Genomic DNA, 22,618 nt, shown 5'->3' on the forward strand with positions numbered 1-22,618 from the left:
ACCTCCATAATTGTTTCATTGTTCAGGTCTGGACGTGTCCGGTGGACTGCTTTGGGATTTTAATGGCACTTTACAAGCAAAATCAAGGGTGTATCCTGGCAACCGGGGGGTTTAACTTGGGAAAAGACTATATATTGGGGTAAAACACCAGCTAATGAACTTGAGCATGATGGGAGCATGAATACGGTAAGACTGAGCTACAGAACCGCACATTTAGAAATGAAACAGATGCAGATCTAAAGAGGTGAGTGTGTTTGTTATATAATTACTGCAATGGAAGTCAATTTATTCAGTTGATGCTAAGTCATTAGGCTGAGCTGTCATACTGATAGTTTCTTCAAGTTTTAATGATTTCATATGGTTCATTTAAGTACAAGACACATCAAAGCTCTTGAATAATGACTTCTGAAACCAATTCAAGGACATGAGGAGAGTTTTTCATGCAGGTTGTGTACTTTATTTCTTCTGTGGAGATATTTAGCAGAATTGGAAAGCATGCAGCATGTCAAGTTCAGTTTTGGGTGTAATTAATTAATTTAAACAATAGTGGATTTAACATTAAAATTTAATGTTAAAATGTATGTTTTTATTGTAACCTTATCCCTTTATACACATTGGTCAGTCAATTTATGCAGTTGTATATTGTTTAGTTCAAAGAATGAAAGGTGCAGTTTTATGTCTATTCTTATACTGTTCAACTGGTCGAGGTTGATGTTATATTTAGAAAGTAATTAGTAATAAGTAATCCAATACTTTTTTTTAGAGAGTAATTAGTACAGTAATCTAATGACACTGTTGAGTATGTAAAAGAATTGTGGTTTTAACTGAAAGTAAGTTACTGGCCTTAAAATGTTGAGTTCATTGAAATAAAAAATTTGAGTTAAAGGTGCAATATGTAAGATTTTCCGCTAGAGGTTGCTAGAGGCCTATTCAAAACAAAGGCGTAGCTTGATGACGCCAAGTTTGAGCGCGTAATCTTGGGACATGTGGTCTCCACCTCAACAGTCGGTGAAAAAGAATCGGGATTGGACTCAGGAAGAACTCATGTTCATGGATGCGATTAATAACATTACTGTAGTATGAAGCAGAGCAGGAGCGAGTGTTGTGGAGCTGAAGGAGTCCGCTGGAGCGAATGCTCAACACACGCCTCACGAGCAGTGGGACTTTTATTATGCCACAGTCGCCGGTGCTGCTTCTGCTTTTCCGGTCATGAGTATGAGGTAACGCAGCTCTGTTTATCATATTAGATACATTTGAGTGCTGAAAATGATGTTATAACGTTACTCTATGCGTTCGCTCGGCGGCTGCTGTGAGACACTGTTACACACTGCAGTAAGATAGATCGATTTTAGAAAATCATATTAAATATTGGATGGCTTGTGTTGATAAATGTTGATAAATGGCATGAAATTAATTTTAAAACATATTGTATGATGGAGAAAATGCTGTATTACTGTTAATAAAAATAAAGCTGCATCTGATTATGCTGTTAGCTACTTCACTAAATAGTGTTTTCTCTGAGGCATGGTAAAGCATGAGACTCGCCAAAAAAATCAAGAAAATTAGATTTAAACAGTGTTGAGCTATATAACAATAATTAGTTTATAAATATATCAAAACAGTTGTTCCCTTGTCTATTAAAACGTGTAATACTTTAAAGCATCTTTGGTGTTTCCATGGTTTCTACAAAATAAAACCAGAAACCGAGGGTAACGCGGGTATGACGCAACTGACAGGCGACTCCTCACACTTCCCAGAGCCTTGGTTAAAATTGCAATTTTCTCACGATTTAATTGCAAACATTTGGAATATTGTAAGTACTCAAGTGAACAAAATATATAACACTGGCCTAGTGGTTTTTGGATATTTTACTGCAAAATTCTTACATATTGCACCTTTAATACAATTAAGGCAAATTGTCTATCAACAGAAACTCAAATGTTGATTTGACTAAAGAAAACATGCTGTAGCATATAGCCTAATTATTATTATTTTACAGTGTAGCTAGTAATTAATTAATTTAGTGGAGTAACTTACCCAACACTGGTCGGTTTCAAAAAAAGCACCACAAAAGTATCACAAAAAATGAGCAGCAAACTATGTGCAATGTTATTTTAGTGTATAACTGATAGTTTTTGTTAATTTTTTGAATTAGATTTAATTTTATATTTTCTGTTTTCACTTTAAATGTTATGTATGTAGTTTCTGTGACACTAGAGGCATATCTAGCAGAATTACAAAAATAAAGCATATTTTGCAAAGGTCCGTTTGGCGCGTTGCGCGCCTCCAACTCAAACATCATAAACACAGCTGTTACGGGTGCTTGTGAAGGCATGTCTCAAACAGGTAAAAGTACGCTACTTTCAGTAAAAGGTCCAACATTTTAGGAATGCTATGTGTCGTGAGGAAGCAACTGAGTAGGTAAATAACAGCGATATAATATTTATCTCAGGACACGTGACGCGCCACAGCTGTTTGAGGCTGTCTACACTGGACACATCAGACAAACGTTTATCTTCCTGAACGGGTGCATGAAGATGCTTAATGGCACTGAAGCGTCCATTAATTATTATGGCGTTCAAAAAAGACCAAAAATAAGACTTTCTGCTTTGCGCACTCGTCTCACTAAATGAATGACATGTGACATCTGCCGAGACGCTTCACTGACACATGTGGTTTACCAGACGTCTGCACCGTGTCAGTGATTAACAAAATACCCAGCATACCTTATTTTGGCAAAGTTCCACAGTAGCATGCATAATTTGTAGAGAGAACATCTCCAGAATGCACCACAACAAGCTCTGTGGACAAAAATAAAACAAGAGAAATGTTTATTTTATAAATATATGTCATTCAATAATGCTGTAAAGTATGAATTACCCTCTGGTGCTGGTGATTTTTTGTATTTCAATGAAATTAATGTACTATATTTTAGTTCGATAATGTTTTTATCTAATATTTTGTATTTTTTTAGGGGATTTTATGGTACTAAATTATATTTATGGCATAGTTATGATCTATTTATTACCTGTTAACCACTTTTTTGAAAATGAAATTTCCAACTTAAACTATCATAAATCTTGAATGCTTTGGAGCATGGACTTGAGTTTGGTCTCTTTTTAAAGAAGAATCATGGCAGATTATTGCTTAAGTGAAACTAAAAAAAAGCAAGTTATAGACATTAAAGTTTATTATTATGAAAAATGCTTATTTTTTATTTTAAAAATGCTTATTTTTTAATTTTTAATTTGAAATATATATTTTCCAAAACACAATATACTCTAAAACTGTGATAAAATCAAAGCCATAAATCTAAACAAGTTGTGTTCCAAATTTGAGGTTGATATCTCAAAAAATGAGCTTTCAGTAAGATTTTGTTTGGGCGCAGTACCAAACGCTTCCACTGGATGAAACTCGCTTCCCATTCATTTCCAATACATAGTCCAATTTTTGACTGTGAACAATACAAGTGTGACAATTTTTTCATGGCCATTTAACCTTTTCGAATCATGTCCATGATTTCTTTTTGGGTGTGTGTGTGCCCACATAGCAAATGTCAAAACCTTTACCATGTTTCGTATCATTCTGTTACTCAACATGCTAACAGTTAACTATTGCAGTTTTACAGTGCAATTTCCAACATTTTAAGATGCTTAATATATATTTAGGTGCACAAGGTGCATCTGTTTATGACTTGATGATGGAGCAGGTCATCGAGGGTACGGTAAACACCGGCGCTGCGGTGCAGGGAACATTACTGGTGCTGACGGGAACGTTACTGCTGATTCTGCTGCATAGAACATTTGGAGCCAAGAACTGGAAGAACCAATCAGCAGTCCCGGGTGAGTTAAAAACCAATAATATTCACTGGGAACAACCTACAAAGTGGTTACACTTGGTGTGATGTGCTTGCCGTTTTTCAGGTCCCGGTTGGTGGTTGGGTCTCGGTCCGGTTCTGAGCTACAGCAGGTTCCTGTGGATGGGGATCGGCACTGCATGCAACTACTACAACAAAAAATATGGCAGCATTGCTCGGGTTTGGATCAACGGGGAAGAGACCATTATACTCAGCAAGCAAGTTCTCAAAAACATAAATGTCATTCATCTGTCTAGCAAATGATTGAATACGTAAATGTGAACTATATACATAAACTAGCATGTCCTATTTCTCAATTTTAGTACTGTAAACCCACAATTTTACAATGTGCAAATTTAAGTCAATATAATATACATTACATATTATGAGCAATATTGTTTTAAATATAAAAGTAAAGAGAGAAAATTGAAAAAAGTACGAAAACTACTATGCTACTTTAAAGTGTCATCAGTGGTGGAGGTTCTCCGTACACAGCGCAAAACCTGATGTGGTAACATTACCGAAATTTTGGTGAAATTTTTCTGGCAAAAAGGTCCAATGACTTGTCAATAGTGTAGCTATGTATGGAGCACAGCTCACACAGAAGTCACTTTCAAGCAGCTTTCTGCTGGTCAACATGGCGAAGCCGCGTGACAAATTTGAACCTGTTTTGCTTGGGAAATTTTACGCCTTCGCCTGGCTTCCAATTTAAATGACTGGATTTCACCTGTGAAAATTTGCAGAACAACCATTAATGTCACCGCACCTTAGCTGGTAATGAAATTAGCTGTTGAAGTGCTCAAGAGCGCCCCCTATGAGGCCAAAACATAATTTTTTGGTACAGTCTGCTACTCAAGTCCATAATGGCCAATTAATTCACTTAAGCACAAAGCCCAAAGTCTGTGCATTCAACTGTGTGCGTACACTAGCGTACGCTTAAAAAAAAAAACGAAGTATACTCAGAGCTTTAGGGTACATTTACACAACAATGATGTACATTTTTCACGTACAGACAACAATGTTGTTCACAAGGATCCGCAAAAACGACTAAAAACGCTGTATTCCGCTGTCAGGCCAGTAGATGGCGATGTCGCTTTGTAAAGAAACAGTACGCACCTATAGACTGAACATGTAATACTCATGCGCATGAAATCACTGTTTTCACACATTTGCATTTTTGTAGTTTATACAGAAACAATAAAAAAAAAACTTGCACTTTGAAACTAAAAAGTTTGCGTTTTTCAGGCCCCCAAAACGCAGTTGTCGTGTAAATGAACGGCCAAATCGCATAAAACGTTTTCTGTTTTTAGTTGAAAATGGTGTCGTGTAAACGCATGAGGGCACCATTTTGGATGGGGTAAAATTTTAGTGTAAAAAACGAACAACTGTTTCAGGTCCTCCGCCGTGTATCATGTTCTGAAGAGCAATAATTACATCGGGAGGTTTGCCAGTACAAAAGGTCTGCAGTGCATCGGCATGTTTGAACAAGGCATCATCTTCAACAGCAACATCACACTGTGGAAGAAAGTGAGAACATATTTCACCAAAGGTGGGTGTTATTCACTGATCTCAGATCAGATCCTACACAGAGTAATCCGAATATATTGTTTATGTGTTTGTGTAGCTCTCACAGGTCCAGGTCTCCAGAAATCAGTAGATGTGTGTGTCAGCGCCACCAACAAACAGCTTGACGTCCTGCAGGAGTTCACAGACTGTTCAGGACATGTGGACGTGCTCAATCTTCTGCGCTGTATTGTGGTGGACGTTTCCAATAGACTCTTCTTAAAAATTCCTCTCAATGGTCAGCCTGCAATGCAAACATCTGATTATTCATGCTAAAAAATAAAGGTTCCTTAGTGGTTCTTTGGGTTACTCTTTTTATCATTTTTTGGCTTGAATGGTTCTTCGGACATGACAAAAATGATTGATGTCTCACTTTAGATTCTTTTGATTGGATTGGTCTGATTATATCTATTACCAGAGGAGACGGCTGTAAAACCCTTGAATATGCTGTGATACTTCTGATGAATTTGGATGACTATGAATGAATATTTCACAGTACACTCTTAAAAATAACGGTTCTTTATTGGCATCGATGGTTCAATGAAGAGCCATTGCATTCCTCAAAAGGTTCTTTATATGCGAAAACGGTTCTTTAGAGTATTGAAATGTTATTCGCACCAAGGAAAGATGGTTCTTTTAAGAAAGTTCACTGAAAGGTACTTTGGGGAAACACAAATGGTTCTTTTATGGCATCACTGAGAAAACCCCCTTTTGAAACCCATTTTAAGAATTTAAGATTACTAACTTCTCTTTTTATACTTGTTCAATGCAGAGAAAGACTTGCTGATAAAGATCCACCATTACTTCAGTACCTGGCAGACGGTTCTCATACAGCCAGATGTTTTCTTCAGACTGGACTTTGTGTATAAAAAACACCACGTGGCAGCGTGAGTCCACCTCAGACGTAATTGTATATGTTGTGTCAAGGTTTTTTGTACCAAAAACAACCATTTTCCTCTCTCTCTCTGACGCTTAGAAGTCTCAGTCTTTTGCAGTTTCAAATTGCAAATTATCTTTACTTTGATTGGTGAAGGTTTTTACATGTGAAATGAGCAAAAACAATAACTTGCAGCTTGTGGATTTGGTGTTCGGCCCATATTGTTGGCCTTACTCCATCTTTTGATGATTGTTGTACATCGTAGTTTGAACAAATGGTCATTTTGGACATGCAAATCTTTTTAGTTGAAGGTTCTGTGAGCAGCTTTTTGCATTTATTCTGGTAACAGAAAAAAGGTACATTTTAACATGAATTTGACACATTTGAGTTTGCTGATACATGATTTGGAGGCCATTTTGAAGAAAGGGCACGTGGTTGAAAGGATTGGGTGGTCTAATTTGGTGGCAGAAATTAAGAAATCACTAAAAGCACCATGAAATCATCTCCATGCAGTTAAACATCTAGATAAATTGTTCATACACCCCCTTTAAGAAGTGTTTTCTTGCAGTAAAGAGCTGCAGGATGAAATGGAAAAGCTTGTGGAGCAAAAGCGACAGGCCATCAATAACATGGAGAAGCTGGATGAGACGGACTTCGCAACGGAGCTGATATTTGCTCAGGTGTGTTCACAAACACGTACTCTTCATGTACGTACCATCTCCTACATTAAAGCATCAGTAAGTGTTAACTTACCACACGTGTCTGTAGAGCCACGACGAGCTGTCTGCAGACGATGTGAGGCAGTGTGTGTTGGAGATGGTGATCGCCGCTCCAGACACCCTCTCCATCAGCCTGTTCTTCATGCTTCTGCTGCTGAAGCAGAACGCTGCTGTGGAAGAGCAGATAGTACAGGAGATACAGTCTCAGATAGGTAGGGTAAACCTTTCACAAGACAACTCAATCGAATGCAGGACTATATAGTTGGAACTTGGTAGCTAGTTTTTTGATGGCCCAATGTGGCCAGCATGACCAAGATCATCTACCAGGTCAACCTTGGCTCCAACAACTAGTAGTCCAAGCTCAGAATCCAGACCAGCTAGATAGAAACCACCAGAAACTGGTTTTAACTGCATGATAAAAGACGTACATCACTCTTGTCCTCTCAGGTGAGCGGGACGTACAGTCGGCCGATCTGCAGAACCTGAATGTTCTAGAGCGCTTTATTAAGGAGTCTCTGAGGTTCCATCCAGTGGTGGACTTCATCATGAGACGGTCTCTGGAGGATGACCACATCGATGGCTACAGGGTGGCAAAGGGGACAAACCTCATCCTGAACATCGGACGCATGCACAAGTCTGAGTTCTTCAAAAAACCCAATGATTTCAACTTGGAGAACTTCGAGAACAATGTAAATACTGGGAGAATCAGATATATAAGATCATACAAACTTGGATATGAAGGGTTTTTTTCTTCATAAATTGGTGCATTTGTAGATTTTATACCAATTATTCATATTCTTCTACAAATATCCAAATATTTTCTATATTTTTTCAGTAACAGAATGAACAATATTGATCTGTGTAATCAATACTCTCTATTTCTCTCTCAGGTTCCCAGTCGTTACTTCCAGCCGTTCGGCTGTGGCCCGCGGGCCTGTGTTGGGAAGCACATCGCCATGGTGATGACGAAGGCCATCCTGGTGACCCTGTTGTCGAGGTTCACGGTTTGTCCTCGTCACGGCTGCACCATCAGCACCATCAAACAGACCAACAACCTCTCCATGCAGCCAGTGGAAGAGGATCCCGACTGCCTGGCCATGCGCTTCATTCCACGAGCTTAGAACGTCAAAGGAGAAACGATGGACAGCAACACTTGAGAACGGCAAATGAAAGAAGAAAAACTTTTAGAGGTGCACTGGGGAATTTCCTTTCACCTAAAAGTTTTACAGCATATTAAAGGATTAGTTCACTTCAGAATTAAAATTTCTTTATAATTTACTCACCCCCATGTCATCCAAGATGTCTTTCTTTCTTCAGTCGAAAAGAAATTAAGGTTTTTGAGGAAAACATTCTAGGATTTTTCTCCATATAGTGGACTTCACTGGGGTTCAACGGGTTGAAGGTCCAAATGTCAGTTTCACTGCAACTTCAAAGGACTCTCCACGATCTGAGACAAGGAATAAGAGTCTTGTCTAGAGAAATGATAGGTCATTTTCTAAAAACAAAATAAAAAATTATATACTTTTTAATCACAAATTCTGGTCTTGCTCTAGCTCTGCGATAAACCACACATTCGGTAATCATGTTGGAAAGGTCAAGCATAACGTAGGCGAAAGTACTGAGCAAGTCTTTACAAAGCGAGTATGCAAAGTCAAACAGCCTTTACAAAAAAAGTTGAAAATGACGTTTTTTTTATTTTTTTTTTAGAAAATAACCGATGGTTTCTCTAGATAAGACTCTTATTCCTCGTCTGGGATCATGTAGAGCTCTTTGAAGCTGCACTGAAACTGACATTTGGACCTTCAACCCGTTGAACCCCAGTGAAGTCCACTATATGGAGAAAAATCCTGGAATGTTTTTCTCAAAAACCGCAAAAATTAAATTTCTGTCATCATTTACTCACCTTCATTGCGTTCATTTGGGAATGCAAATTAAGATATTTTTGATGAAATCTAAGCGCTTTCTGTCCCTCCGTTGGCAGCTACAACTACCATTTTGACGCTTAAATAAAGTACATAAAGAGATCGTAAAACTAATCTATATGAATCGAGTGGTGTAGTCCAAATTTTCTTAAGAGTCTCAGTTGCTTTAGTTTATATGGTGAACAGATTTAATTTAGGCTTTTATTCATATAAAAAATATACAAACTTAAGTTGAACTTACCTCAAATTCAGTGTTGCAAACCATCAGCCTGTGGTAACATCATTTACAGGTATTATAAAAAACGGCATTGACCAAAACAGACTAATTTGTCTGATTTTTTAAAGTGTTCTAACTCAAAAAAACAAACACAAGAAAAGTTGTAGTTTATGTTGACAGGCAATAGCAATGACAACAAAACCATTTGAAATATCTGTTTTTGTTTTTCCATGTATACTGATCTTTACATTGCACTAATCTACTGTACAGAACTTTAACACATGCATTCAACGGTAGATTAACGCCGATTATAGTAAATAGTGATTATAGTGAATAGTCTATGATCTGTAGTGCAGTATCCAAACTAACCATGTAAAAACTCTACATGAAAGGGCATTCACAAACCATTTTACTTCCATTATGTGATGTATTTCAGAGTTAAACAGTATATTTAATGAGAAAAACACTTCATTTTATATACCTGAATTGATTGGATCATGAAAAGTCAATGTTGGATAAAAGAATGGGGCTGAAAAATGAGGGCTTGGTCAAAAATAGTTGCTCTAGAGGTGAAGCAAGTCTATTTTTATGAAAGATTACGAAGTCGACGAAAAACATTTTCCTTCCGAAGAAATATTTGATGGCCATATACGCACTGCTTTTTAGAATATGCAAAACTACTTGTTTTAATAAATTGTACCAATTACTACAGCTAATAAAATGACACTTTGAAAACAATGTTAAAGCCTTATTTCTTTTTTTCCTCAAACAAATAAACACTGAAGAATGAATACACCAACCAGAACAGACCAAACCACAGGCTGGAAATGTTTAAAATCAATAAATACTTTTTACTATATGTACTGTGACACAATGCAGTAACTGTGTACAAAAAATATATATATCATTAAAATTATTAGTCAGAGCATAAGACACGCAATACACAGGTATTGCTTTCAAACAGTCATTGCACGACAACTGGAGCTTCCCTGGAAGTCTGGCCGAGGGTTTCTGGATGGTTAATGTTCAGCGAGAGCTCTCTGGCAGTGGTACAGGATGCAGTCTGGGAGAGCAGGGTGAGGAGAGCGCAGCCACATGGCCAGAGCAGCGGCGTTCACTCTGCAGTGCAGAAGACAGGGGGCGCCACTGAGCAGCCGACATGCTACTATTCCCTCTGAGCCTGAAAGAACCAGAGTGTGTAAGTTACAGTCAGTTATGGTGCATGTTCAGTTGGAATATGAAAAATGTACTGTAAAATGAAAGCCATTGTTGTGTGTACCGATGATGTCCACCACATGTAGCTGTAGGGCGTCTTTGAGAGCGTTCAGGGTGGTTCTGAGCGGGTCTCCAGCATCTGTGAGCAGTTTCAGATTCTGTTTGACATCATGAGACAGAGACAGCCAGAGTTTCCCATATTCCTCTGTGGTTACAACCAAAGGCCTGTGTGTGGCAGAGAGAAATGAGTTCAGTTAAACAATTCACAGCTTCAAACTGAACAAAATACTTTGAGGTGATTTGTGTGAAAATTCACCTACAAAAAGTTTATGTTGGATGAGAAATATTTATATATATAACATATAAAGGGGAAAAAAATCACTATAGATATGGATATTTTTCTGACCGGTGCAACTGTGTATATATTAAGATTCTTTATTATAGGTAACTATAAATGTTGTTACTTGAAATAAACATTAGCTGATATAGACTTATTTAAATTTAGCTAGTTCCCCAGGAAAGTTTTCTTATTTTCATTTAATTTAAAGGGTTAGTTCACCCAAAAATGAAAATACTGTCATTAATTACTCACCCTCATGTCGTTCCACACCCGTAAGACCTTCATTCATCTTCTGAACACAAATTGACCTTTTGCCGGGAGTTTATTTGACAAGCGATCTAACCAATCATAACGCCGAATCCGCCATTTTGTCCCACAAAGCAGTCAGGAGTTAGAAGATTAACCTCGGTGGACTTGAACTTGAAAAATGGTGTGTACTGACGTCTTTCCGCGTTTGAAACAACATTCCTTCTGATGTTCATTCATGTTTATTTGATGCTATGAGATGATCGGTTCACGAGCCGCTTGAGCTGAGGCTCTACAGCGATCTGTCACGACACATTAAAGAGCCACAAAATGGTATTTATTGTTCGAATTTCTTTAAAAAAATTACACAGTTTGAAAGCTGGGACTTTGTTTAATATCATAAGTAACCTGCTCTGTCTTGTCTGTCGACGTGTTGTCAGTGTCCTCTTTGCTCCGCAATGTATTTTTCACTGCGTGTGGCGTGAAAGCGCCATGGCTTGTCGGACAAAGCAACAGTAACTAAGGGGAGCAGGTCTTTGCGAAGGGTCAATTAAGATATTTTTGATGAAATCCGATGGCTCAGTGAGGCCTCCGTTGACAGGAAGATATTTTACACTTTCAGATGCCCAGAAAGCTACTAAAGACGTATTTAAAACAGATCATGTGACTACAGTGGTTCAACCTTAATGTTATGAAGTGACAAGAATACTTTTTGTGCGCCAAAAAAAACTAAATAACTACTTTATTCAACAATATCTAGTGATGTGCGATTTCAAAACACTGCTTCATGAAGCTTTACGAATCTTTTGTTTCGAATCAGTGATTAGGAGCATGTATCAAACTGCCAAAGTCATGTGATTTCAGTAAACGAGGCTTCGTTATGTCTTAAGTGTTTCAAAATTTCAATGGTTCACCACTGGGGGGCGTGACTTTGGCAGTTTAATACGCGCTTCGAACCACTGATTCGAAACAAAAGATTCGTAAAGCTTCATGAAGCAGTGTTTTGAAATCGCACATCACTAGATATTGTTGAATAAAGTCGTTATTTAGTTTTTTTTGGCACACAAAAAATATTCTTGTTCATAACATTAAGGTTGAACCACTGTAGTCACATGAACTGTTTTAAATATGTCTTTAATAGCTTTCTGGGCATTGAAAGTGTTAATTATGCTGGCAATGCAGGCCTCACTGAGCCATCGGATTTTAACAAAAATATCTTAATTTGTGTTCCGAAGATGAACGAAGGTCTTACGGGTTTGAAACGACATGAGGGTGAGTAATTAATGACAGAATTTTCATTTTTGGGTGACTTAACCCTTAAATTATTTAATAAAAAAATAACCAAGAATATTAGTTTTTAATTGTTTAATAATAAATATGTTGGAAAACTACAGTAAGGTAATGTTTAATGTAGTTTCAGCCACACATTACCTGATAAAGTCGGCTGTGGACAGTGTCCCAGAGAAACAGAGTGTGTTTGTGTGTCCAGGCTGTGTTTGATAAGAGACGGTCCCGGTAAAGGACACGTTTGTGTGAGGGTCGTCCATCAGCAGAGCGTAATGACACACAGACGTACTCCTGCCCTCCAGACAGTCTACGACATTCCCTCTCAAACTCGCCGTCTAAGACAGAAGAGTTCACATTCTGCATTATATCTCATATGCCATCATTATATTATAATATATACACACACACACACACACACACCTGCAGCTCCTCACAGGTCAGCTGTACCGCGACATCTTTTATTACAGTCTCTGTGCAGTTACAAATGAAGATCACAAGCAGCAAAGCTTCATCTCTGAACACTCGGCAGGAGGCCAGAGACAGGCTGGGGTCAGAGGTCAGGCTGGTGACATCAGAGTGAGGTAGGTCTTTGAGGTCAGGGGGTAACAGCGCGGTCAGATCTGAAGACACGGATGAAGGATATTTGTCCTGTATTGTGTTAGGCCGCACTATCACCATATCGCTGCCCAGTATCTGAGACGTGTTTGTGCGGCGGTCTCCGTCCGTGTGTTTGTTTTGACCCAGCCCATTGGCTGTGGTAGATTTGGGGGTGTGGTCAACACCGGATATGGACGTGGCCGGCTCCTCCTCCAGCAAACTGCCGTACAGGAAGCCGTCAGTCGTGCTATGTGAGGAGCGGGAGGAGGAGACAGAGGATCTCTCGCTGGTGCCTGATGATGATGATGACTCATGTGGGCGGGGCTTTTTTCGAAAGCGAGGGGGCGGGGCTTCGGATTTTCCCAGCTGAGAGGAAACAGAACATTTAGCTTTTACACTACAAATGCAATGCATTTCTGACTCCGTCTGAATGTGGTTTGAGTCGAATTGGACCCGTGTGTATTCATATTTAGATATAATCTGTCACAAAATCATTTTCTCACCAGAGATATGGAGCTCTGGGCTCCCAAACCAACAAACAAAGAGGAAGCCAGCTGCTGTTTGTCCTGGTTTTGCGTCGGCGGCTCCGGCTGTGGCTCTGTTCGCTCTGCTGCCTCCTGCTGGCCGGATGACTGAACTGCAACGCTGGGTTTGTCCACTGGAGGTGCTGTTGCTGCGGTTTCTTTTTGTGGAAGATACCCATCTTTCCCCCAAACTCTCTTTACACCCTCAAGAATCACAGTGCTGGAACTGAATCAAAATGTGAAATATTTTTACAATTTAAAATAAATGTTTTCTATTTGATTATATAGTAAAATGTAATTTATTCCTATGATCAAAGCTGTATTTTCAGCATCATTACTCCAGTCTTCAGTGTCACATGATCCTTCAGAAATCATTCTAATATGATGATTTGATGCTCAAGAAACATTTATGATTATTATCAATGCTGAAAACACTCTTTTAAGTTCAAAAGAGCATCATTTATTTGAAATAGAAATGTTTTGTAACATTATAAATGTATTTAATGTCACTTTTGATCAATTTATTGCATCCTTTAGCATCCTGACTCCAAAATATTCAGCAGTTGTGTTAAACCAAAGTACCCACCCTGCTTTCTGAGAGAGTTCAGTGCTGTTGCCCGAAATTCCTGAACTGACGGACAGCATTGTGGGAGACTGTCTGTCAGTGATGCTACATGATGATAAACTTACAGGAAGAGAAAAACTGTACGGCTCCAGATTCAATGCTGAAAAAAAGGTCAGTCATACAAGTTTGGGATGACATAATTGTGAGTAAATGACAATAAAATGTGCATTTTTGGGTGAACAATCCCTTTAAGAGCAGGATGAACATACACTATAGAGTTTACTATAGTACAAAATAATGATAGCTGTACCTCTTTCCTCACAAAGCTCTTCCTGTCTCTGATGTGGAGGTTTATACGGTGCGGCTCCTGCAGCCAAAGCCTCCGACACGAACCCATCCAGAAATGACAGAGAAGAGTCGACCTGTGGAGAAATGGGAATGATCAAAACGTGCCTTTTGAACAAAGACTGCCCTTCAAAAGTAAGAAATTAAAACTTTTATTCAACAAGTATGCATTGAATTGATCAAAAGTGACAGTAAAGACATTTATATAGTTACAAAAGATTTCTATTTCAAATAAATGTTGCTTTCTATTCATCAAAGGGTCCTGAAAAAAATGTATCACATATTTTCCACAAAAATATTGCGAAGCACGACTGTTTTCAACATTGATAATAATCAGAAATGTTTCTTGAGCATCAAATCATAATATTCGAATGATTTCTGAAGGATCATGTGACACTGAAGACTGGAGTAATGATGCTGAAAATTCAGCTTTGATCACTGGATATAAATTATATTTTACAATATATTCACATAGAAAACAGCTATTTTAAATTCTAATAATATTTCACAATATTACTGTTTAATTTTGAGCAAATGAATGCAGCCTTGGTGAACTTACGGGGTTGAACAATAGCCTAAACAACTCTAAATAATATGTGTAATCAATTTACAATGAGGACACACCGTTAAAAATGGTCTCTTACAGTTCACTTAAAGTCCTCTAAATCTGTCTGTTTTAAGTGTGAAAACACTCTTAACAAGATGAACTTGTCATCATGCCTGTTTCTGTACCTCCATGCTGTCCCAGGGCGCTCCACGGGGCAATGCCCACTCATGGAGCTGTGAGTCCCGGCTGAGGTGACGCAGCTCCTGGGCCTGCTGACGGAGCACCGTGTCCTGGGAGGACGAAAGGCTCTCGGACAGGTCCAGAATCAGGTCTGTCTGGCCCTCAGAGATCTTGGTCAGGGCAGAAAGAATCCAGACCCGCGTCTCTGAGGTCACGCTTCTCTGATCCAGCAGCTTCGTCAGGAGACGGATGACCTCACGCTGGTCTACACACTCTTGAAAGTCAGAGTATTCCCCAAGAACCTGAACACACATTTATGTTAGATGCGATTAATCACGATTAGTATTAGTATTCGCCAAAATTAATTTAAATGTTTTAAAATAAATATTATGTATGCTACATTCAATTATTTAGCTAATATTAATATGCTAAATTATAAAAAAAATAATAAATCCATTGTTGCATAATTTTTTAGTAATGATTTCTTAAAATTATTTAATAATATTAAATAAATCACTAAATTAATTAAATTAAGTGCAATGTGACTTAAAAAATGTGTTCTGATTGTTTATTTATAATTCAGTGAGAAACATCAAATTATCAAAACATCAAATTAACTGCTAATTATATTGATTGATTGATTGATTGATTGCAAGTCTTTCAATTCACCTTCAGAAGTTTAATTGGATGACAATGTTTTTTTGTCCTCGAAATATGATTTTTTTTTTTTCATTTTATACATAAACATATTTATTTAATAAGTCAATTCAAAATGTTTTTCTCAATTTGTACACACCCAGCTCATGACCTGAAGGAAGCGCTGGGGCAGATGAGAAGCGTCTCCCTTCAGCACAGTCAGATACGAGTCGACAGCATACAGCCGTAACTCATCATCTTCCTCTTTCGACTCTGAGCCTGAGACAAAAACACAAAAAAAACACCAGGAGTATAAAACAAGACACATTCTACTACCGTTTACAGCTCTTAAGATTGCTTATACTTCTCGTTTACCCTCTGCCAGCAGTCGCAGGAAGTTGTTTGGGACGTCCTGTTGCAGCAAATCTCCACCGATGGAAAAAACATCATTCATCGTTTGAATGAACCACGAGTTATCTGGAGCAAACGTAAGGGTTATTATAGGAACACAAGACGTGAAATAAAAGCAAACACACAACATATGAATGTTAATTTTATAGGAACTAGTATTTTTTTTATAAACTCTAGATAAAGTCATACATTGCAATAGTCTTCCCTATTGTGATGCATTTATGAGTGAAATGGCTTCGCAAACAAGAACAAATGATTTGATTTGGTCCATCTGGAATTAATTGAATGGTTGTTGTTTTCTATCTCATGTGAGTGACATTAGTGACAGTGAGTGAATGAAAAGGATATTTTTCAGCGAGCTCTGCAACTTTTCCAACCAGATGGATGACGGTGTGCTCGTCGTTGCAGCCGCGCAGGAAGTCCAGCATCTTCTCCACGATCACGGTCACATTCTGAGCGTTTGTGATCCTGAACAACAATTCAAGAGTCTGAGAGAGAAGAAAGTGGAAGAGATGAACAAAAGACATTTGATGATTTGGGTCTAAGTGTGTCTGTTTGTTACCTCTCTCTTAATAGTGAAATCAGAGTGATCCAAACACTCAATAATGGTCATCTGATGCTGCAGGGCCAGTTTAGCATCATGCTGGACGACGTACGTCAAGGCTTTCAAACCTGGAAAACACACCAGTATTTGAGCAGTTAAAGTGAGTTTAGGTTAACTAACTAATGGAAATCAAAAGCAGGAATCTTACCAAGATATTTGAGGTTGATCTTTGGAGACAGAACAAAATTCCCAATGCATCTCGCCGCTTTCTCCAGCAGCTCAGCTTTGGGGTGTATGGTGTAGACAGCCTTCACACACTCATACAGGATTGCTGAAACAGACATTATGTGTTAGATGCATTAATTTTGCTGACAGATTACCATTTGGTGCTTTAGAAAAGATGATTTTACCGTAAGTGATGTTGTGGTTCATTTCCGCTCTGCGCAGAGACTCATCCAGAACCTCATACATCAGCTCACTGGTGCTGAAAAATAAATACACACATTTTACATTATAATTTCAGATACTGTATGTACTTTCCCTGTTTAATACACACTTTTAGTGCATAATGTGAGAATAGAAATTGGGACGCAGCTTGTGATTTGCATGGTGGCCCCTCGGTACCTTTGGTCCTCTCTTCCGAGCAGCGAGAGGATCCTGAGCAGCTGGATCTGCAGCCATGGAGCAGGAACACTGTGGTAGTTAAAATCCATTGGGAGTTTCCCACCCACCACCTGCTTCAGGATGGCGACAAAACTGCCTGTCAGATCTTTATAGCCGTCTGGACTCTCCTGATAAAGAGAAAAACATCAGATGTGATTGACAAGTGAAATACTGCATGATGGGACAATAATTCCAGCCAATTAGAACATGTTTATTGTTTAATATACAGCTTTAACAACCCCAAAATCTATTTGGAAGCTTAATAAAATATGAAACAACAAAAAATATGGAAGCTTGTTTCCGTCATGGAATAATGCAATTGGAATTTCTCGCAACTGCGAGAAAAAAGTGAGAATTTTGAATTTAGTTTTGCTAATTCTGACTTCTTTATTATTAAAATTGCAATTCTCGCAAATCAAGTTATTAAATCCAAATTGTGAGATATAAATTTGCAATTGCGAGAAAAAGTCAGAATTAAGAAATATAAACGTACAATTGCGAGAAATAGTCAAATTAGCAAGATATAAACTTGCAGATGCAAAAAATAAAGTCAGATCGCAATTGCAAGAAATAGTCAGAAATGTGAGATATAAACTCAACTGCGAGAAAAAAGTGAGAATTATGAGTTTATTGTAATATAAATATTTAATAATTTAATAATAAAGTCAGATTGCGAGATCTAAACTCAACTGCGAGAAAAAAGTGAGAATTATGAGTTTATTGTAACATTAATATTTAAAAATTTAATAATAAAGTCAGATTGCGAGATATAAACTCAACTGCAAGAAAAAAGTGAGAATTATGAGTTTATTGTAATATAAATATTTAATAATTTAATAATAAAGTCAGATTGCGAGATCTAAACTCAACTGCGAGAAAAAAGTGAGAATTATGAGTTTATTGTAATATAAATATTTAACAATTTAATAATAAAGACAGATTGCGAGATCTAAACTCAACTGCAAGAAAAAAGTGAGAATTATGAGTTTATTGTAACATTAATATTTAAAAATTTAATAATAAAGTCAGATTGCGAGATCTAAACTCAACTGCAAGAAAAAAGTGAGAATTATGAGTTTATTGTAACATTAATATTTAAAAATTTAATAATAAAGTCAGATTGCGAGATCTAAACTCAACTGCAAGAAAAAAGTTGGAATTGTGAGTTTATCGTAATATTAATATTTAATAATTTAATAATAAAGTCAGATTGCGAGGTATAAACTCAACTGCAAGAAAAAAGTGAGAATTATGAGTTTATTGTAACATTAATATTTAATAATTTAATAATAAAGTCAGATTGCGATATATAAACTCAACTGCGAGAAAAAAGTGAGAATTATGAGTTTATTGTAACATTAATATTTAATAATTTAATAATAAAGTCAGATTGCGAGATATAAACTCAACTGCAAGAAAAAAGTGAGAATTATGAGTTTATTGTAACATTAATATTTAATAATTTAATAATAAAGTCAGATTGCGAGATATAAACACAATTGTGAGAAATAAAGTCAGATTGCGAGATCTAAACTCAACTGCAAGAAAAAAGTTGGAATTGTGTGTTTATATCTTGCGATTCCGATTTATTTTCTCAAAAAATGCAATACTCGCGATTGCGAAAAATAAAGTCAGATTGCGAGATATAAACTTGCAACTCCAAAAAAAAAAGAAAAAAAAAAAAAAGAATTTCAATTCTGATTTCTTTTCTCAAAATTGCAATTCTCACAAATGCAAGTGATAAAGTCAGATTTCCGAGTTTATATCTGGCAATTATTACATTATTTTTGCAATTGCGAGAATTACAATTTTGAGATAAACAGTCAGAATTGTGAGATAAGTAGTCACAATTACCTTTTTTTATTTCTTATTCCGTGGCGGATAATAATATTTATAATATTATTATCATATTAATAATATTTAATTATGCACTGAACGTTACTTTAAATTGACTGTATTATAATATGTGAGGATGCTCACTTTGGCTTGGTTTCATAAATACTGAAATTCAAAGACCAACCCTGATCAGCTGTAGGTAAATGTGCAGTGATGATGTCATGACGCCCGGATCTTTGTCGCACAGGGCTTTACGGAACTTGGCGTGAATGTGCTGGACTTGATTCGGAGCGATGAGATAAAACTTATACAACGCCAGGACGGCTTTCCTCCGAATGATCTCCCTTGGACAGGAATGAAAGACAAGAATATGAATTATTATTAGACTGATCATCAAATTGATTATTAATTTTACAAATATTCACACTTTTCTAATTAACTAGTTATGAGTCATTAATATTGCAACTTCAGATAAATCCGTAAACGTGCATTCAACAGGAAATAGTGGCAGGAAAATAAAATTTATATTATTAAAATTAATATTAAAATATGTAATTATTCATTTATTGTAACAGCTGTTCATGCCTGAGTGAGATGTTTTAGAAATGCTTCATATTTTCAATATTTATTTTTATTATCTGTAAACAATAACTGTTTAGTTAAAAAGCAGAGATAAAACAAACAATAAAAAGTGTTGTGGTTATCGGACACTTGCAAACAACTGGTATTGGTTTTAAACAGTGTTGTTATCATGAATTAAAACTATTAAAAATTATGTTAATTGAAAATTAAAATAAAATAAATACAAGATGAAAAACAACTTAAAAAAATGGGAAATTAATAATTTGCCTTGGCAAGTTTAAGTTGAAGTACTAAATTACTAAAACTAGAACTGAAATAAAAATAAATTAAAGCTATATAGAAATATTTTAAAACAAAAAACTAAAATGATAATAAAATGAAAGCTAAAATATGAAAAGAAAAGCTAAGCTAAAACAAATAAAAAAATTAAAGTTATATATAAATATAAAAACACAAAAAAAGCAAAAAAAAATTAAAATTAAAACTAAAAATATAAAATAAAAGCTTAACTAAACCGTAAATAAAACCATTTAGAAATATATTATATTTAAAAATTACAATGATGACAAAACCGCAAATAAAAAATTACTAAAATGAAAATTAAAAATATAAAAAATCTAGTTGAAAATTGTAATAACTACTTTAATAGTGTATAAAATTACTAAAATTACACTAGTTGTAATTAAACAACATCATCTATATTTTATCTTATATCTAAAAGCCTTTTTAATGTGGCTTTTAGACATTTTCAAAGTGTACTCTATGATTTCTGCTGGCTTACTTTGGATGTGACAGCTTGTCTTCTACCAGAGGAAGGACAGCAGGTATCATGTCTTTGGGGAACACCTGAGCTACAACAGTCAACGCCATGCACGCTTCAATGAGGTTAGTGCTCTGAAGATCCTGCCACACGTGTATGAGACGTTCAGTCACACATTTCCAAATAACAAGTTCAATCAAACGTAATAAGAAACAAGCTCACCTTTAAGACCGTGTTTACCAGCAGCAACAGCAATTCATGGCCCTCGCTGAGGAAAAGAGACACTGCGAGGTACCCTGAGACCACAAAAGAGTTCACACTTACATATAGTTAGACAGAGTAAAGCTTATGAGTATTTGGTGTGCTGTCCGAGGGGAACGTACCCACTCTCTTCTCCAGGACGCTGCCCTGCTGGGCCAGTTTGATGGCGTGAATGTAGGTGAAGGAGGCGTCGTAGCCCAGCATCTCACAGTACATGGCTCGCACCATGACCTCTCTCATCTGCTTCTGTAAGCACCCAAACACACGCCGGGGTCAAGTAATCAGCTTCTGAGTGACAGAGATAAGGCTAATGTCTGTACGGCTCACCATGGTGGTGTTAGGAGACGACACCTGCTCTTTCATGGCTGACAGCTCCTGTTTCATGAGGTTCTCCTCCTCCTAGAAATGAACATCGAATTAGATGCTTTAAAATTAAAAGCACTGCATTGGATTTTAATATGTGGATGCTATACCCTTGATAATATTGTACTAAATCTTCTTGATTCTGTAAGTATTTTTTTTTATTTACTTTTAATATTTATTATATTATCATTTAGTAAAAATATATATTTGCAAAAATATTAATAAATTAAATAATTTACACTAGTAAATATACATATTTACTATGCATATTACTATACTATACATATTAACTATTTACATATTTTTTTAAAAATTAAATGTAAATAGTTAAAAATACAAATATTCTGTAAAATCAATTAATTTGATCAATAAATAATTTTAAAATGTTTATACTCTTCACGACTGTCACTGCTTGTCATTTATATGTTAGGATATCTGACATGTCAGTTTCTACATCTATGCATATGTCTGTGATAAATATTGATTTTACTCACATGTTTAGATGTCAGCTCTGTGATGCTCTTGATTAGCTGTTTTAATCTGTTGGTGATTTTTGCAGCTCCAGTTTGAGAATCAAATAAACCCGGCAGAGCAGTGAGAGTTTTCTCCACAACATCACTCATTTCAGCACGACAACACAGACGATCAGATTATAAGACACAGCCGAGACCCTACATGAAGATAAGTGCACTACAGCAGGAGAAATACCTATACAACACCTATACTACTGTCAAAACACGCCGTATGAAAACACAAACCATCATGACTAGACTTTCTCGCCGCCTACAGGAAGTGCACTGCTGTTTTCATAATAAAAGTCCCATGAGTGATTTTACTGTAAGGGACATTTCACCACTAATAATAAGTGATTGTTTTTAATTAAATTAATTAAATAAAATTGAGAATAAATGCAGATTTTTAACAAAGACTATATATATATATATATATATATATATATATATATATATATATATATATATATATATATATATATATATATATATAAAGAGTTCACTCCTTTTATTTATGAATGGGAGAAACGTCCCGCCTTCTAAGGGCTAATCGCTAGTCATTGCGTCACTGCAGCTGCCGTTAGAGGCTCCTTAAATATGCTTTTTTTTTAACATAAGAAACAACAATTATGGGACAGTTCATGTCAGATTTTGTTGTTGGTTTGAAATATGTTATTTAATTGTGAGTTCGCCAAGCACTTTAAATGAGATTTCAGGATTCCCCCATTCAAATGGATAGGACTTTCCCAAAATAGCTGCCTGGAGGCGTTGCCGATATGGCCGCCAAGTGAACAGACTTTCCTTGAAAGGGACTTTGTTTTTATTAAGCAGAATGAAATAGCAATATTATTAAAAAAAAAAATAATAATAATAATTTAAGCTAAATTGATGAATACGCAAAATAATTATTGTCCCACAGAAGGAAAAATAATGGATTTAAATTAGTTTTAATTGAGGGTAAATGATAACAGATGTCTAATTTTTGGATGAATTTTATCTTTTTATTAAAGGCTCATTTTCCAACTCCCCTAGAGTTAAACTGTTGAGTTT

At 36.4% G+C, this 22,618-nt stretch overlaps 2 protein-coding genes across 4 annotated transcripts; one reads left to right on the plus strand and one right to left on the minus strand.

Moving 5' to 3' along the window:
- Nucleotides 1-675: 675 nt before the first annotated feature.
- On the plus strand, nucleotides 676-8,295 carry cyp19a1b (cytochrome P450, family 19, subfamily A, polypeptide 1b). Of its 2 annotated transcripts, XM_067379537.1 has the most exons (9): nucleotides 676-3,842; nucleotides 3,924-4,074; nucleotides 5,251-5,405; nucleotides 5,481-5,657; nucleotides 6,192-6,306; nucleotides 6,865-6,976; nucleotides 7,065-7,227; nucleotides 7,463-7,704; nucleotides 7,906-8,295. In XM_067379537.1, exons 1-9 carry the CDS (start codon nucleotides 3,650-3,652, stop codon nucleotides 8,134-8,136), a joined length of 1,539 nt encoding a protein of 512 aa, XP_067235638.1. In that variant the 5' UTR covers nucleotides 676-3,649; the 3' UTR covers nucleotides 8,137-8,295. The 2 variants fall into 2 exon arrangements, with proteins under 2 accessions (XP_067235638.1, XP_067235636.1); XM_067379535.1 differs by having other exon boundaries at nucleotides 5,251-5,657.
- Nucleotides 8,296-10,018: 1,723 nt separating this feature from the next.
- Nucleotides 10,019-21,830, minus strand: ap4e1 (adaptor related protein complex 4 subunit epsilon 1). Of its 2 annotated transcripts, none has more exons than XM_067379532.1 (21): nucleotides 21,551-21,830; nucleotides 21,021-21,092; nucleotides 20,816-20,939; nucleotides 20,655-20,728; nucleotides 20,454-20,566; nucleotides 19,275-19,434; nucleotides 17,216-17,382; nucleotides 17,002-17,075; nucleotides 16,800-16,922; nucleotides 16,610-16,719; nucleotides 16,396-16,535; nucleotides 16,012-16,124; nucleotides 15,797-15,915; nucleotides 15,006-15,302; nucleotides 14,239-14,350; nucleotides 13,950-14,088; nucleotides 13,343-13,589; nucleotides 12,663-13,205; nucleotides 12,387-12,577; nucleotides 10,434-10,594; nucleotides 10,019-10,334 (listed from the first exon to the last, which is right to left on the minus strand). In XM_067379532.1, the coding sequence occupies exons 1-21, from the start codon at nucleotides 21,677-21,679 to the stop codon at nucleotides 10,174-10,176; spliced, it is 3,369 nt and encodes a 1,122-aa protein (XP_067235633.1). In that variant the 5' UTR covers nucleotides 21,680-21,830; the 3' UTR covers nucleotides 10,019-10,173. The 2 variants fall into 2 exon arrangements, with proteins under 2 accessions (XP_067235633.1, XP_067235632.1); XM_067379531.1 differs by having other exon boundaries at nucleotides 20,454-20,575.
- Nucleotides 21,831-22,618: the final 788 nt, after the last annotated feature.

The sequence above is a fragment of the Chanodichthys erythropterus genome, chromosome 24 (genome assembly GCF_024489055.1).
Source record: "Chanodichthys erythropterus isolate Z2021 chromosome 24, ASM2448905v1, whole genome shotgun sequence".
Taxonomy (NCBI): Eukaryota; Metazoa; Chordata; class Actinopteri; order Cypriniformes; family Xenocyprididae; genus Chanodichthys; species Chanodichthys erythropterus.

What these genes read in the sequence shown, in the direction of transcription:
- cyp19a1b (XM_067379535.1), top strand. Translation starts at nt 3,650, where the DNA reads ATGCTTAATATATATTTAGGTGCACAAGGTGCATCTGTTTATGACTTG. An exon ending in AAAAAACACCACGTGGCAGC is followed by an intron (nt 6,307 to 6,864) that starts GTGAGTCCACCT and finishes GTTTTCTTGCAG; the next exon opens with TAAAGAGCTGCAGGATGAAA. An exon ending in CGGAGCTGATATTTGCTCAG is followed by an intron (nt 6,977 to 7,064) that starts GTGTGTTCACAA and finishes ACGTGTCTGTAG; the next exon opens with AGCCACGACGAGCTGTCTGC.
- ap4e1 (XM_067379531.1), bottom strand. Translation starts at nt 21,679, where the DNA reads ATGAGTGATGTTGTGGAGAAAACTCTCACTGCTCTGCCGGGTTTATTT. An exon ending in CAGAGCTGACATCTAAACAT is followed by an intron (nt 21,093 to 21,550) that starts GTGAGTAAAATC and finishes GTTCATTTCTAG; the next exon opens with GAGGAGGAGAACCTCATGAA. An exon ending in TCCACAGCCGACTTTATCAG is followed by an intron (nt 10,595 to 12,386) that starts GTAATGTGTGGC and finishes TGCCACACACAG; the next exon opens with GCCTTTGGTTGTAACCACAG.